Below are 15356 nucleotides of genomic sequence, written 5' to 3'. Positions count from 1 at the left end.
ATGGGCAAAAGTCAATTCAACTGCATCATGGAGAAAAAAGATCTAAGGCAAAGTTCGGAAGAAACACTGAAGAGAAAGAATCAGGCTAACCTCAGCCTGAAGAAGAAGTTAAAGGGGAGAGACGAGCTCCTGTTAAAGAACTTTCTGAGGCAAATGCTAAAATCAAATGCCTTGAAGAGAGTCTCAGGTCCAAAAGTGAGGCAATCTTCGAACTGTTGCAAAGGTTTGGGGAAGTGGAAGAACTGGAAGAAATACAGAATACACATCTGGATGCTTCTGCCAGGAGACAACATTATAACAAGTTTAAAAGCTCAAAAAAGTACGTATCATAGATTAAACATGTCAAGGTGGCCAAATGCACAAGTATGTTTAAAACATATTCAACAGGAGCCAAAATAATGCATCATATGTACATAAGATTTCTATAGAAATGAAATACCACATTCAAAGAATATACTCTCTCTTTCTTATACAAAATGTGACCACCTTTTTTGTACCTGAACTTTTATCATCTAAAAACTGTAGAATGTGAACAAACAGGAAGAATTCTGTCCTTTTAAAGCATTATCGTCGTCTGATATTGCTGGCACATATTTGCACCAGCGCTCTATGAAATATGCAGGACCTCGGGAGAAGCTCTGGTGAGGCTGGGGCATTCGCAATTCAACTCATCAACCAAACCACTGGAAGACCCCGGCAGGATTCCAACACCACGTTACCACGGCAACATGAGCGGGAACTTTCAACCATGACGGCAACACTGCACCGGCCGATAAAGAGCGCGGAGCAACAAGGGATGGAGCAGAGGAGAAAGCGGGAAAAAATCTTGTTTGTGGTTGTAATACTGGGAAGACAATGGGTGCATGCTGGGATATTTTCACATCAGAACAAAGGAGGGGTGTGTTGGCAATGCCGGCTATGTTGATGAGGGCATGAAAGCAGAGGATGGGTGGCGGGGGGTAAAGAATACATAAGGCCCAATGCAGGGGGGGGCCCTCACAAAGTCTGTAATGCGCATTCTTCATTAGATAACATGTAATGAGGGCCCATCAAGATGATTCGTACCCAGGGCCCAAAAATTAGGTGCTACATTCCTGCATGGAAGCCAAAACTGGCTGTTTTGAACGTCCATTGGCAGCTAATTTGCAATAGAAGAACAAACACTAGGCAGGCAGAAGGTCAATGGCATATTTTTTTTCTGTTGACTCCACATTAAAACATTCAACAAAGGTTCATGGTTCATGGCTGTACCTGATTTTTACAGTCTTAAAAAACTACTACTACTTCTGCTTGCAGTGGTCCAAAGTTATTCCTCATTTACCTTATGCATTTCAAACTCCTAATTAGTCACAGTGATGAGTTTACAAGTGCTTTCAAAAATCTCAGAAACCAGTGTGGTGTAAAGTTAATACCACTTAGCATGCTAACACACACTTCCTGATTACTGGACTATAAAACACTTTATAATTAGATGCAGACAGCTGACTTATTTTGACCTTCTGAGCTGCTCATACAATATCTGTACTATGCTCAAATACATGGCAAAAAATCAGGTACAGGGCCTTTAACATCACATGTTTTATCTATAAGCCCAAATTTATGTTTTTTCTCACTCTAGTTTTACATGGTGTTGGAATATTCAAACAAAATGGTGACATTGTTGTTAGTAAAGGACGGAGGGTGTGAGGACCAGACTGATATCAATCTGTATAACAAAAAAAGAATACACAGAGATATCATTCTGGATTTGTCAGGCAAGCAAACTTCTAGAACCAATACCAAACATACAAATGATGATGATTTTCTGTTGGAATATTTATGTCAAAAGTCAGTCACCCATATAATTATATCAGGAAATTATCAACTTTTCCAATATTGTAATTGTTACTTATGCATATTACAAAATCTGTAACTCTGCAGCTAAGACAATTTTTCCTAGCGTTATACCACATAGACAACAATCGACCTGCCAGCAACCTTGAACAGTGTCTCCAGGTAAACTTCACATTGCTTTGTCCTATTGCCAGCACGCACCTGGCAACTCCTAATTAGACACATCTCTGCAGTGTCTCCCAAGGTCTTCCAATGGGGCAACCATAACTTCTGCCAAGTCTCCATGGTTCTGCCAACATGCTTAGATGAGACAATATAACTGGATAAAGATAGCATTAAGAGAATTAAGATGCCAAGATAAATTTTCCTCAAGGGACAGTAAAGTTAAACTATTTCTTGTTTAGCTAATGGTATATGTTACCTTTTGTTTTTTGTTTTTTTTATACATACTTCTTGTTACAAAGATTTCACATGTGGGAGATGTGTCTTGCCCAGGGACACACAGATCCATGCAAGTTTTGAAAACCCACACCCTTAATGTGAAATCTGAATGTTTTACCATTTTCATACACAAACTTACCTTCAATGAATGAATTGTGATTTCTGTTTTGTTTGTTTTTAGGTAATTTTGACTATTCAAACATATGTCCATGAAGTAAGAAAATAACCACAAAATATAAACTCAAGACAAAAGCAAAGAAAAAACAAAAAGAATAATCCCTCCCTAGACCATTTTTGCTTGATAAAAAAAACAACAACTATTGAACCTTCTGTCCAATTTTTTTTAATAAAGTTTAACTACTAACATAAGATATTTTAATTAGATTTAACTCATGTAGAAATTGCTGTTTTTACAGTGCATGCATAAGATGTGTTGACTACACTGATAAGTTTTCGATGACATAGACAGATATCCAAAAGCTATATTTTGAGCCACACATGAAGTGCTTCAGCACGCATTCACCACACATCATTAAACTGACATATATAAATCAAACACACCATCAATCTTCAACACGTTCCACATCTATGCCTTAAACCAAGGTGCCATGTTAGACAAGTTTTGACATTGTCTCCTATAGACTTTTTGTTTTTTTGTTTTTTTTGTGTTGGACGAACCAAAACTGACCAGAAACATGAGGAGAAATGCTAGCTCCCCATGTGAAAACAACTGTTCAACTTCAACCCAAATGGACTAAGTTAGTATAAGTGAACAAATATGATTCACATTAAGTCAAGACTCCAACTCAGAATGTATTGTGTTCTATTGTTATGTCTTGTTATTAATCAAAAACAAGCCAATAGAAACTACAATTGATTAAAAAAAGTAATTTCTTGGTTTACAATGTAGCTAGACTTACGCAAAATAGGATTGCATTTCATGATCTAGCGGCAATCTAATTTCAACCTTAACAGTGAATACATTCTTCTTTCACCCTAGTTGCTGCTGTGTTATGGTCTACTGCCAGAGAACATCCAGGTATGCAAATAGAGGCTAGCATCCTATTAATAACCATAAATACATCATTTAAATTCAGACAGTGTTTAGATTAGCTGATAATCCTCTCACCGCATTGGCTGGGATGATAGCAGGGTTGGCAAGGTAACCAGAAACGGCAATGAAAAGATAAGGGTTACAAGGGGGGGAAACCTAATATATCCTCATATGCAAAATTGTAACTGTAATGATTAGTAACCCTGGTTCTATGAGTGAATGAAATGATGGTAGTTGACAATGAAGGCGCGGTTGAAAAGAGTTTGCAGAATGGAGTTGGAAGCATTGTCCTGTATTATGCTCAAACAGGCCATTGATTTATAATATGAACTGAATAAGGCACTGTCCCCTCTGTGTTCTGATGCGAGTTTGAATTTTTTGCTGAAATCAAACTGCTTGTGTTTGGCTGACATTAAAACTACAAAAACTTTTATCCAGTTGTTAGAATTCAACCTTCTTTTGCTAAGGACCCTCCCTGAACAGCTGAAGGATTGCAGGCCCATATTGTGTGCTGTGACACTACATGTTAGATATGTAGTAGCATAGCAGTAGGAGTAGGAGGAGACTGCTGTAAAATACTACAAAATGACAAACTGGGAGTTTACAAAAGTAGAAATCAGTAATGTTAATTGGTCCAGGATTGTATTAGAGTTCATGTATGCTGAGGACAAACAAGGGCAATTAACCTGCAGATAAGCAACTTTCCTTGTCATATAGATAAATACACTATCGTAGGGCTGTGGCAAAAATCGAAAGATTGATAGAAAGCTCTCTCTCTAGTCTCTTTATGTCTCCTCATGTGTCCTCACGTTTCACAAGTTTTGGCTTCTGCCCAGTTTTAAGTCAAAACTAGTGTCTCCTTCCCCCTTTGTCACTCTCATCCAGTTCCTTACCCTTTCTCCTCTTTCTCTCCTCTAGTGCTTCTTATCATTATAATATAATAAAGTCAAAGTTACAGAAAGAAAACTACATTCTCACAGCTTGTGAGTGAAACTTGAAACCTGTGTCTGCCGATAGCAGATGCATTTGGCTTAATATTGCTGGCTTTTAGATGACATCACGGAATTCTATATAGGCCAATCATAGTTAATACAATACATAGTGAGTTCTTGGGGGCTAGTCGCAAACAGAAACGATCCGGTTCAACATTTGTAAATTTACCTTTTAGATATTACTTATTAAAATACAGTGCAGTCATTAGGGAAATCTGTCTCTTGCCCACGATCTGGGAGTATGACATCATCACATTCTGAAAACCACCAAACTTTAAATGTGTTTTTATAGAAATTATTGGTCCTACCAACATGAAACAAAAATTGTAGTGATCCTGACAACATGCTCTTTATGTCTGAAGCCCACCGGTCAGATATGATTTCGATATGATGGACGAAGATCAAATATCGGAGAAAAAAATCACTATTTTTTTTCCATACCACTCAGCTCGACAGTATAGATTCGTGTTTGTGCAGTAGGCTAAACACAGCCTGATTTATTAGTATCCTTTCGTCTATCCTGCTTATATTGACAGATAGCTTTTGCACACTATTTCAGACGGTAGCTTCGAATGATTTAAGGTCAGCGTTCTTTTCCCTTTTACTTATTCGCACCCAGGAGGGCTCTTAACGCAGGCGGCGGGACGAATTACCCACAATTCCCTGCGGGGTAGGGGGCGGGGCCTGGAGTTCGACCTGTCAGCTGCCTTCTCGTCTCTCATTAATCACTTAGGGCTACTGCGGCCTAGCACAAATTTAAAAAATGTGTGAACGCAATGCCGATGTATGATTATAGCCTGCACCTGCACAATCGATAGGGGACAAATGTAGAAGCGGTATATAACAAGGAGCTGTTTTTGGTAGATAGAGTTGCCAGGGTCATCTTTCACTGACAGAGAATGGAGAGGAGTCATAGTGGTTAGTGTGGAAATCTAGGTTTAATCACAAGAGGCTTGTTTTTTATTGACCAGCCTTGGAGGACAAAAAGGCGAGATCAATAGTTTTTATAGTTTTGTCTGATTCTCATTGCTGCACATTGGATAGTCATTATTCATCCCATGCATGCAGAAGTTGAAAGTAATTGTTGCTGTTGTTTCACTTAGCAAGACAAGGGTGAATAGATTACTGTGGAAGCTAGGGTTGTCAAAAGTAACAAAAAAACAGATACTAATCAATACTAAAACTAGTATCGGAACTAGACACTCATTTGAGCAGGTATTGATACTGAAAAAGTCACATTTACAGGCCAGAAATGAACCTTTCCTGAATAGCTTTAGAATGATTTTGAGCTTTATCCAAACAAGTGTTAGACCACACAGACTAGTATACGCCACATGGACCACTGGAACCTATTTAGATGATTGAGGGATTAAACAGATGACAGCATGGTAATATAAGTTAAAGTACGATAAAAAAAAAGAGTGTTGAATAGAAACTATGCATATACGATGGCTGTTATTGACAATTATTATACCTACTCCACTGATTACAGTAAAAATGTTTGAATAATACATTTCATGGTAAATGTTAAAAGCCGTATTTTTTATTTAGGCTACTTACATGGTGACATGAGCTAACGTACTTCAATCTGTTTTAGCACTGATATGGACAATGTTGTTTGTGGAAAAACATGCAGGAGATAAGATTTAACAAAAGTTTGATTGCTCGGCTTGTTTTGCTGTTGTGATGCTTCAACCAATCAGCTTGAAGTATTCACCATAAAATTTGTATTTTTCTTGTCCCAATAGGAGGGGACCTAGAGAAAGACTTATGGTACGCTTGACAGATTATGCATGTCTGTGGCCTGGGAGGGAACCCTGCCCCAGATAATAAGATTAAAGTGGGACTAAACACCTAAATTCCGCCAACAACCACATCTCAAATAGCGCTGCTAAACTGGGCGGTGCCTATGGGCTAAAGGAAAGAGTGAGAGAGGATGACAGGTGGGGTCTAGAGGTATAAGGAACAGTGTGATTAGTCAGGGCAGTCTTTTGTGATGTCACCAACTACTGCAAATTGCAGAGACTACTGAAGGTAGCACACACTCACTTTTAGGCATTTTTAACTGCAAATTTACCTAGTTTGCACTGAAACTGCCAAAAAATAAGGACAGTAGGTAATGCTATTAAAACACAATATACAGTTAAGTAGTGAACAAATTGGATTTTGTGCCATTTTTACAAAGTATTTAGTAAAACACTCTTGACATATAACGCTGCGGCATTACTCTTTCCTATGACCTTATCCCGAATTTCTGCAACTCCCAACTCAGCACCAAAAGTCCAAACCTCAGCTTTCCAGGCTCTAACTTTGCTCCTACAGTGACGTTGCACTTTTCAAATCGGCCCTTTTCACATCGAGCACACAGAAAGAAGAGAGCTCCCTGCAGCTAAACTACTCTGAAGACACAGCCAGTATACGACACAAAGCCTGGGATCTGAATGGGACAGCTCTCCTCTTTCACCAGCTTGGGATAGTTCATGGTCTGTGGGGATCTTGAGTGCATGTGTGAATATGGTTATGGAAATGAAGTTTGAAGAAAGATATTCTGAGATGGGAAATGAAAAGCCAAACTGCGGAACATTTTATACATGATCGTGCCAGCCATAAAAAGCTTATTACGCGTGCTAATATCAGACTTTGGTGTTAGGGTTGTTTTTTTGTTTTTTTTTAATCACAATTTGCAATTATTTGTAGTCTGTGGTGGATGAAGTACTCAATTTTGTTACTTAAGTAAAAGTACAGTAACAGATGTAAAAAGTTACTCAAGTAAAAGTAAAAGTATCACATGAAAAAAGTAAATATTCAAGTACCGGCTTAAAAATGAACTCTAACAGTAAAAGGTAAAAGTATTTCACATAAACTTTAAATTGTTAAGTGTTTAATGTAGTGATATTGATTGAAAAAATATACATATTTTGGTCAACAGTAGCTATACAAATTAATTTTGTGTATTTATTTTTGTTTGCTCAAAGCCCAAGCTTGAACTCAAAAACTTCAGGCTGTTACCACAAACATGGTAAAAAAAAAACAAAAAAAAACAAAACAAACCTCAAATCTGAATATGAAATAGTGCTTTTTACTTTTCAATCCAGTTCAAAAATGTAGTGGAGTAGAAAGTACAGATAACTGCTCTAAAATGTAGTGAAGTAAAAAGTATCCACTGTAAAATGTACTTAAGTAAAGTAAAGATACCTAACAATTCCACATAACTACAGTCCCTGTTTTCCATTACCTTCCATCACTGTTCATGGTTATTGAACAGAATAAAATATACACAAATGTAATTTTAGCAATATATGTTTTTTAATTGGAAAGGAATAAACATCCGTGTTAAAGTCTATAAACAAGGATTCAACACTGTCATAAATCCTAGCAGATATATTTTTTGCAGTACACTGAAAGATAACAGCACTTTGCTTTGATCTGAATGGGTTATGGAGCATGCACAGTAATTTCAGCAACTGCTAATGTGGTGAGTAATCCGCTGAGACCGACAGAAAAGTTTTGAATATTTCAGATATAAACAAGATCAAAACCATTAAAGGCGCTGTACCTGATTATTAAAGTCTGAAAAACGGGACTATTTCATTTTAAACTTTACGGGAATCCTAATTATTCACCATGAGGAGTGTATGAGCACAGACGAGAGCAACAGTAAAGCTAACAGCAACTAGCATGCTAACGTGCACATCCTGATTTCCATACAATTAAATGTTTTTAATTAGATGCAGACAACACACAGATTTTAACCAAGAGCTCCTTATACATTATATCTATACTGGGCAAGTTTCACTCTAGCACATGGGGGTCAAAATCGCATAGAGGGCCTTTAATAATTTTGACATCCACTGTACAGACTTTCTCACAAGAAGCCATTTTTTATAATAAATGATAGAGGAATTATTGAAGTGAAATTGATTTTGAGAGTGCTCTGTTTGCATGGGGAATGCCGCAAGCCATCAATTGCCCTATCACAACGTTCAAAGTACATTACTAGTTTTAAAATTAACTATCCAAGGGCACCACTTAAGCTGTCTGCATGAAAGTATGATTGAGTTAGTCATTATACATTTTAGGAAGTTACTGTATGTGGCAATAAGCAATGATCATACAACATAGACATGGAGTCATTTTCTTCCTATCTCGCAGTATTAGTCACCCTACCTCTGATGTGTTAAGGTGGATAAATTGTCTTGCTAAAGGACACAACAACAGGGAGCAGGATCTTAATCTTAACAGAGCGACTGCCATTCATATAAAATTTTGGAAACAGTGTGTTCTATGTGATTATACAAAGTTGTAAACATGCAATTTCTATCCGGTTTGCATGTTCGTCCTCACCTTTTCAGTGACGCATGTGAAACAAAGAAGCTCATTGTTCACTCGCTACTTTGAACAAACTGAAATTTCTCTTACCTCAGATTAACAGAGTTTAGTGGTGCTCTCATTGATTCTTTACCTCTTACACTGGTGGTTATCACTAAATCACGTACTAAGGTGGGTAAAGTGTTTTGCTGAAGGACACAAAAACAGAAAGCAGAATCTTAACACAGGGCGACTGCCGGCCATATAAAATTTAGGAAACAAGAGAAGAGAAGAAAACTAAAAATTTTCCTAAATATGTTCTGTGTCATTATATACAGTTGAAACACGCAATTTCTGTCCAGTTTACATGTCTGTTCTCACCTTTTTCAGTGGCACATGTGAAACTATTGGAGATTTGTATGTTCTGGATCCCATGTCAACATCTGTCCCACTACAGTCCCTCTAATATGGAAATTAACATATACTACATCTATTACCATTAAATAAAGTATTCATTTGAAAAGCATAAAACTTGCCATATGCACTTTAATGGGGGTAGACAGACATCTTATTAAGATTGAGGAAGACTAATGGTTGGAAGGTGAAAATCTGACATGGGAATTCATTATGAGAAAAGTGCATTTGGAGGAATTTTATGATCCGGACATGGAATTTAAATGCTTAGGCAGTAAAAAAAATGTCATGTGTTTTATAGGCTGGTTCTAAAAAAGTCAAAAGTTATGTATGAATTATCAGTCAATTAAGTAAGAGAAGTGCCCTTAATTAATAACTCAAAATACATCTCAAAACTGGGAAAGGTAGTCGAAGTAAAGTCATTGAGATTAGTACAACATTTTAAAGAGTCATTATATGCAGTACTACTATGAAATGTTTTAACTTTTTACTCTTAAAGTACATACTTAAATGGACACTACTGCACTTTTACTAAAGTAGATTTTTTTCACGTGATACTTTTATTTTTACTTGAGCATTGTTTTACTTAATTAACAAAGTACTTCTTCCACCACTGTTCCACTGTTGGAGATGCTGTGGTTTTGCCTGGAAAACCTTAGCAACCTCCATGGAGACAAGCAGACGACTCCACCGAATCAAGTGTTCTTTGGAAGTAAAAACCAAAATTTTTGTGAGAGGAAAATGGCATACCCTCTACTAGAAAAGTTACATAGTGTCCCTTTAAAAGCATTCTAGTTATCTCTGCACCAGATATTTTTAGACCTTAGCTTCCAAGTTCTGGACACATATTAAACTAATTAAATTTCAACTTTTTTACATGCTCATAATAGTTTTAAAGGCTCTTAAAGGAGCAGTACCTGATTTTCACTGACATAAAAAAAAAACTTGAAAAACAGACCTAGTTTATTTTAAGCTGTTTATCTGTTCAGAGTTTCCTCCCACTTTTCAAACATATCCCTAATCATTCCAAGAGTTTCTTAGTGTTTTTTTCACAACTTACAGAGGCAGGAGTTTTGCCATCACTGCTAACAGGAACCGCTGGCAATACTTCCTGGTTTATGGACAATTAAAAATGTTTTACAATTAGATGCAGACAACACACATTGGTCTTGACCCTAAGAGCCACTTTTGTAATATATCTGCTGAAAAAAATTGGGTACATCCGCTTTAAGTTGGGGGTGTGAGAGTCGGGCCTTGTCCTGGAGAGACTTCCCCTCCAGACACCACACTGGTCTCACCACAGTGAATGGGCTGTTTATATTCTTGGGCTGCTTTTGTTACATTTAATATTAAGCTGGAAAACAAAGAGATAACACATTTATTTAAGGTGCACTGTAACTTTTTTGGTGGATCAACTTTTTGCCTCCATGGAGATGTCATTGATTTGCATTGAATGTTCCACAGTATGGCATTAAACTTATCTAATAATAAGCAGGCCATGTTACAGGTTACAAATCTGGAGGTGAGACCCCACTGTGTTTTTAAGGTAATTTTTAGCAAGTCAGAGACGTGCCATTTTATTAAAACGTGTAGCTAAACACTACTTCAGCAGGCTTAACACTGACACTTTATTGATCTTTAGCGTCAAAAGCCAGCAAACTGATGACCACTTTATAAACCTTGCATTTTAACTGTAAGCCACAATACCATGTGGAGCACGGGCTACAGTTGGCACATGTGACAGCTGCAGTAAGACTACACTAATGGATGAATAATGCAAACACATACGCACCAGGAAAACAAGTCCATCATGCTTGCTTCAAAGACTGTTGCAAGACAAAAGAAGCATCTCCTTGTTCAAAACCAACCCCAAAAACTATTTCTATTCACTTATCATGTTATTTCCAACGCGTTTCTTCATGCCAAGTAGTTCAACTTAATCTTTGTCAATCCTACAGAGCTGAACAAAGCAGCGCTGCATTAAAAGTCAATGAATATTTCAACAGGAGGCATCGTGTGACAGTGGCAGGCTATGGCGATCCGTGCGTAAAGCTAGTTTTGGCACGGGACACTTGCTATTGAACGCGCTCAAGAACACACTCCATATGAATTCTAATGCGCTCGGTACAATTTGGGTAAAGTATGACCACATGCGCTTCGGTGCGTAATCAGCGTTTCCATGTTACGCACAGGTGCACACGTGGAGACGCAATGGTAAACAATGACAACACGCACGCTCTGACCCCAGTGGGTGATGTCACGGGGAAGAACGTCCAGAGATTCCTTTATGCAAATCACGTGACCGTAAATACGCACGTGCCGGCACCCATGGGTGATATACAGAACAATAATAAGGAGAGGAAAGGTGACAAAGAAAGCGATGATCGTGACGGGACAAGTCAAGACGGTACTCACGCTGCTGTTCTCCCCGGTCCAGTGCACCATTGCCTGGTTGTGGGTCGCGTCTCCCTTGAGCACGAAGGAGCTGCTGAGAAGAGACATCTGCTTCTCCCAAGGCAGCGCTCTCCTGACGCGTGGGGATCCGTGTTCCTCGCCTCTTCCCGCGGATAAACCCACTCCATCGCTCCGCCGTACGACTTGACAGCGCGCGGGTCCGATATGAGCCATCCACGTTGAGAGTAGAAGAAGGAGGAAAAGAACGGTGGAGAGCCCAAAAGGTTCCGAGAGGCGCAGAAGTGCCATGGTGGTTCGCGCCCCGGGAAAAGCGCTCGTTTCGCGGGATAGACTTGTCGGGAGTATACACCGATGGGTTGGTTGCGCGCTGGAGGAGAGACGGATGGGTTGTTGAGTGAGAGGAGAGGGGAGAGAGGGAGGAGAGGAGCGAAGAGAGCTCGGTGTGGAGCTTGGCACAGTGGAGCAACAAGCAGGAGCGGCACAGTGGCCCCCTCTTTTGGTCATGACGTGTAGGCCTGCTGTTTTGTCAACATGAAATGAATCCTCAAAGAGATAACAATTCAAAAGGTTTTATCATCATCCACTACTATGACCCAGGTTTATTCGTAGGATTTCAAACATTTAGCACTAAGATGCAATTGGTTAATTAACAAATTAAATCTAAAACAATAGACTTTTTGGAGAGATAGGCAGTCATACAGTTCAAAAGTAATAGTTTATGTATTACATTACATTACATCATGTTGACTGGGCGATGTGGAAGTGTCTTGCCCAGTGGCACAATGGAGTCTTCAGTTTAGCACATATTCCACACTATTGCACAATTTGAGTTTTTCAAATGCAATTATTGCTTTAATAAATGGATTTATGAATGATTAATAATCTTAATAATCTTTTCACAAATACAAATAATCCGGTTTACAACAAAAGACTTTTCATACAAAATAAAAGTAGATCTATATATAAATTTAAAATGCAGGGCATTGGCTCCTACCACATTAGAGAGTGTAATCCCATTTTTCCAAAACTCAGTATGAACAAATTTGGCAGAGCACTTTTCAGCCTCACTACAATCTATGGGTCAGGAAAAAGCTGAGGTCAAAGTTCAAAGGGCATGCTTGATCCCATTAAGTCATGCTCCAGTGTGTGTCTGCGGCTCTATCCAAGCATTAGCACAAGAAGCATTGAGAACGCTATTGTTGTTTTTTGACATGCTGAAGTTGCATGGTCTGTTTCATTAAGAAGATTGCTCTAGTTTTGATGTTAAATTCATTTTTCACTTTTTTGTCATTTTGTCAAGTTGTTCTATCACTAAAAATATGGAGTTTTGATTTGTTTCATCTACATCTGCTTGTCTCTAGCATTCGAAAGTTCCCGAGTATGGCGTTAAACTTATCCATCCCCATGGAGCCAAGCAAGTGGCATCACCTGGTTCGCAACCAGTAAAAGATCCATCCATAAAATTCTGCCAAGTCTAAGGACAGGAGAGCCTTAATTGACCTTCTTAAGTGGATGTTGACTATGACCAGAGAGTCATAGTCAGTCAGAATCAGGCAGTCCAACATATAACAATGTCTCACCTGCAAGATGTTCAATTCAAGAGAAAGTAAGTCTACAACTATTTCAACCATACCCATATTTAAAACTCAAGCAGTGAGCTGGTATTGACTTGTGTGTGTTTTTCAGTCTGAAGATCTCAGATGAGTCAATACAGCTCAGTCCTACAGCGGGTTCCTGTCCCAGAAGATCAAGTGCATGTCTGGGATAGGAATATTAATGTCCAATCAACTCCTCCAAAATCCTTGACATTTACTGGTCAAGATTGTGACATCAAAGATTGTCTCTTCAGTCATGTGAATTCCTGGCAACTGGGATGAACATGAACAATCTACTATTGACCTCATTCTGCCCCACACACTTTTGCTGTAAGTGTGACTAAACTATGCTTTATTTGTGGTGGCACTTCTAGTTAAGTTATAATGCCATTCCTTTCATTGAAGAATTTGGAAAAAGTTTTGGAGCTAAAATATGATGTAAAGAAGGTTTATTTGTGTAAATGTTCAATGTTCTGACTGAAAGCACTTTTCCTCAAAGGAACTATACAGTCTCCACAGGCTGCCCCTCGAGTAAGACATTGTGTGGTGGTTCTAGTGCTGATGAACATGTAGCCTATGTTTTTTGAATGGTAATTGTCTCTTATTTGATGAAAAATAAAGCTAGAAAGCTAGAAACATTTAAGCAGAGATGAAAATACAGGAGCAAATAGTTTCCACGCAACTGACTGTGCAAGTCACTCAATAATAACTCAAATATTTGTTTAGACAATAGAAAAATAGCGGTAGTTTCAAAATTATTCCCATGGTTTGATTTCATTTTGCTCCATATACATATTTCTTTCTGTATCAATCCTTTCAAATTTAGTCTCAGTAGTTTACAATCATTTAATATCTGGGTATCAAGTTTCTGGACAATCTCACCAACAAAATGTATGACAGATATCACTTTTGTGTATGTTTGTCTTATCTGCATATGTATTATTGTACTTTCCTCATTAGCATTCTCCTAAGCCTGTTCTGGAGGTGACCCTTGTTACTGTGGAGCAGGTGGACGGCTGATGGCAGCCTGGTCTCACATCAGTACACACAGGTCCAAACCTACAGTACAGCCACAGAGGCAGTGAGAGGTTGAATATTTGATGGTGCTGAGAGCTGCAGTGGCATCACACAGAGCAGCCATTTTAACAAGGTCCCCCAAACACATCACGAGGCAAGGTCGGGAAATTATTATAATAGGTTGCGTTCACATAACATTATAACGCTGTAGGATTCATATAGTTTAAAATTGAGCTGGAGGTCAGACTTATTTGGTGGAATTTGCTGTTAAACTGTTAAATTGTAAATTTATTTTGTGTCAATATTGTTCATCAATAGTTTGAATATATCTTTTTTTTTATACATTTACCTTGAAACCTCAAATGAGTGCTAGCCAACAATAGAATAGAATATGTCTTTATTGTCATTGCAACATACCACATGTACAACAAAATTTAAAACGTGTTGAGCAGTTTAAGGTGTTAGGAAAACAGACCACCCTCACACATACATCATGCATACATATATCCCACCTATTACCCAATCTCATACAAATAATAGATAAATATATACATACATTTAGTAAGTGCGGATATGTTTATTTAGTGTGATTATGACTGTAGGATAAAAACTGTCCTTCGACCTATTTGTCCTTGCTCTGATCGATCTGTATCTCCGACCCGACGGTAACAACAATCAGCACATCCAAATGACTGAGCAAACTTCACTGTCAATAATGCATATAGTAAAATCATACATAATTCATTTGCAGCTCCAACTAGTGGTACATCACAGAACACGTTTATAGAACATAACTTGGGTCACTGGATTAAAAATGTATACCAAGATGAATATTCACACCAAACCATTACTCCAAATATCAAATGGAAACAATGGCCTCTCCTTGACCTCCCAAGTAAAGTGCACATTACGTATATGCACCTTACATAACTTTAATATTTCATTTGGAGAGTGGCATGAAGGAATGAAAAGTACTGTGTTCTGTGTTGAAGTGATTTATCTTCATTTACAGCTATGCAAAAGCCAATTAAAGCACTAATTTTCTCTCTTTATTTATACAGGGAGAGCCCAATGAGAGGACTCAGATTCTCTTTTTCATGAGTGCCCAGATAAATTACAGTACAATACAGACAAAAACAAACAAAAATAACTGCATAGGTCCATTTAAAACCTTAACAGCAGGTGCAGGTGTGATTATAAATGTTTGTCACCCAGTTATTAAAATGCATTAGTGGCATTACCACATACCAATGTATTTGCATGTTGTTGAAATGTATAAAGTTTTTA

At 38.1% G+C, this 15356-nt stretch overlaps 1 protein-coding gene across 1 annotated transcript in view; it reads right to left on the bottom strand.

Annotated features, from left to right (window-relative positions):
• The window catches only part of sorcs2 (sortilin-related VPS10 domain containing receptor 2), a 381090-nt gene extending 369307 nt beyond the window's left edge, over positions 1-11783 (bottom strand). The window contains exon 1 of the mRNA XM_055229165.1: positions 11458-11783. Within this exon, the coding sequence (XP_055085140.1) occupies positions 11458-11745 (288 nt within the window). The 5' untranslated portion in view covers positions 11746-11783. The remainder of the gene's footprint in view (positions 1-11457) is intronic.
• Between the last annotated feature and the right edge of the window lie 3573 nt (positions 11784-15356).

This window comes from Periophthalmus magnuspinnatus, chromosome 18, assembly GCF_009829125.3.
Source record: "Periophthalmus magnuspinnatus isolate fPerMag1 chromosome 18, fPerMag1.2.pri, whole genome shotgun sequence".
In the NCBI taxonomy this organism is placed as follows: domain Eukaryota; kingdom Metazoa; phylum Chordata; class Actinopteri; order Gobiiformes; family Gobiidae; genus Periophthalmus; species Periophthalmus magnuspinnatus.
Note: the sequence above shows the minus strand (reverse complement) of the source record. Positions and strands in the feature narration are given on the sequence as shown.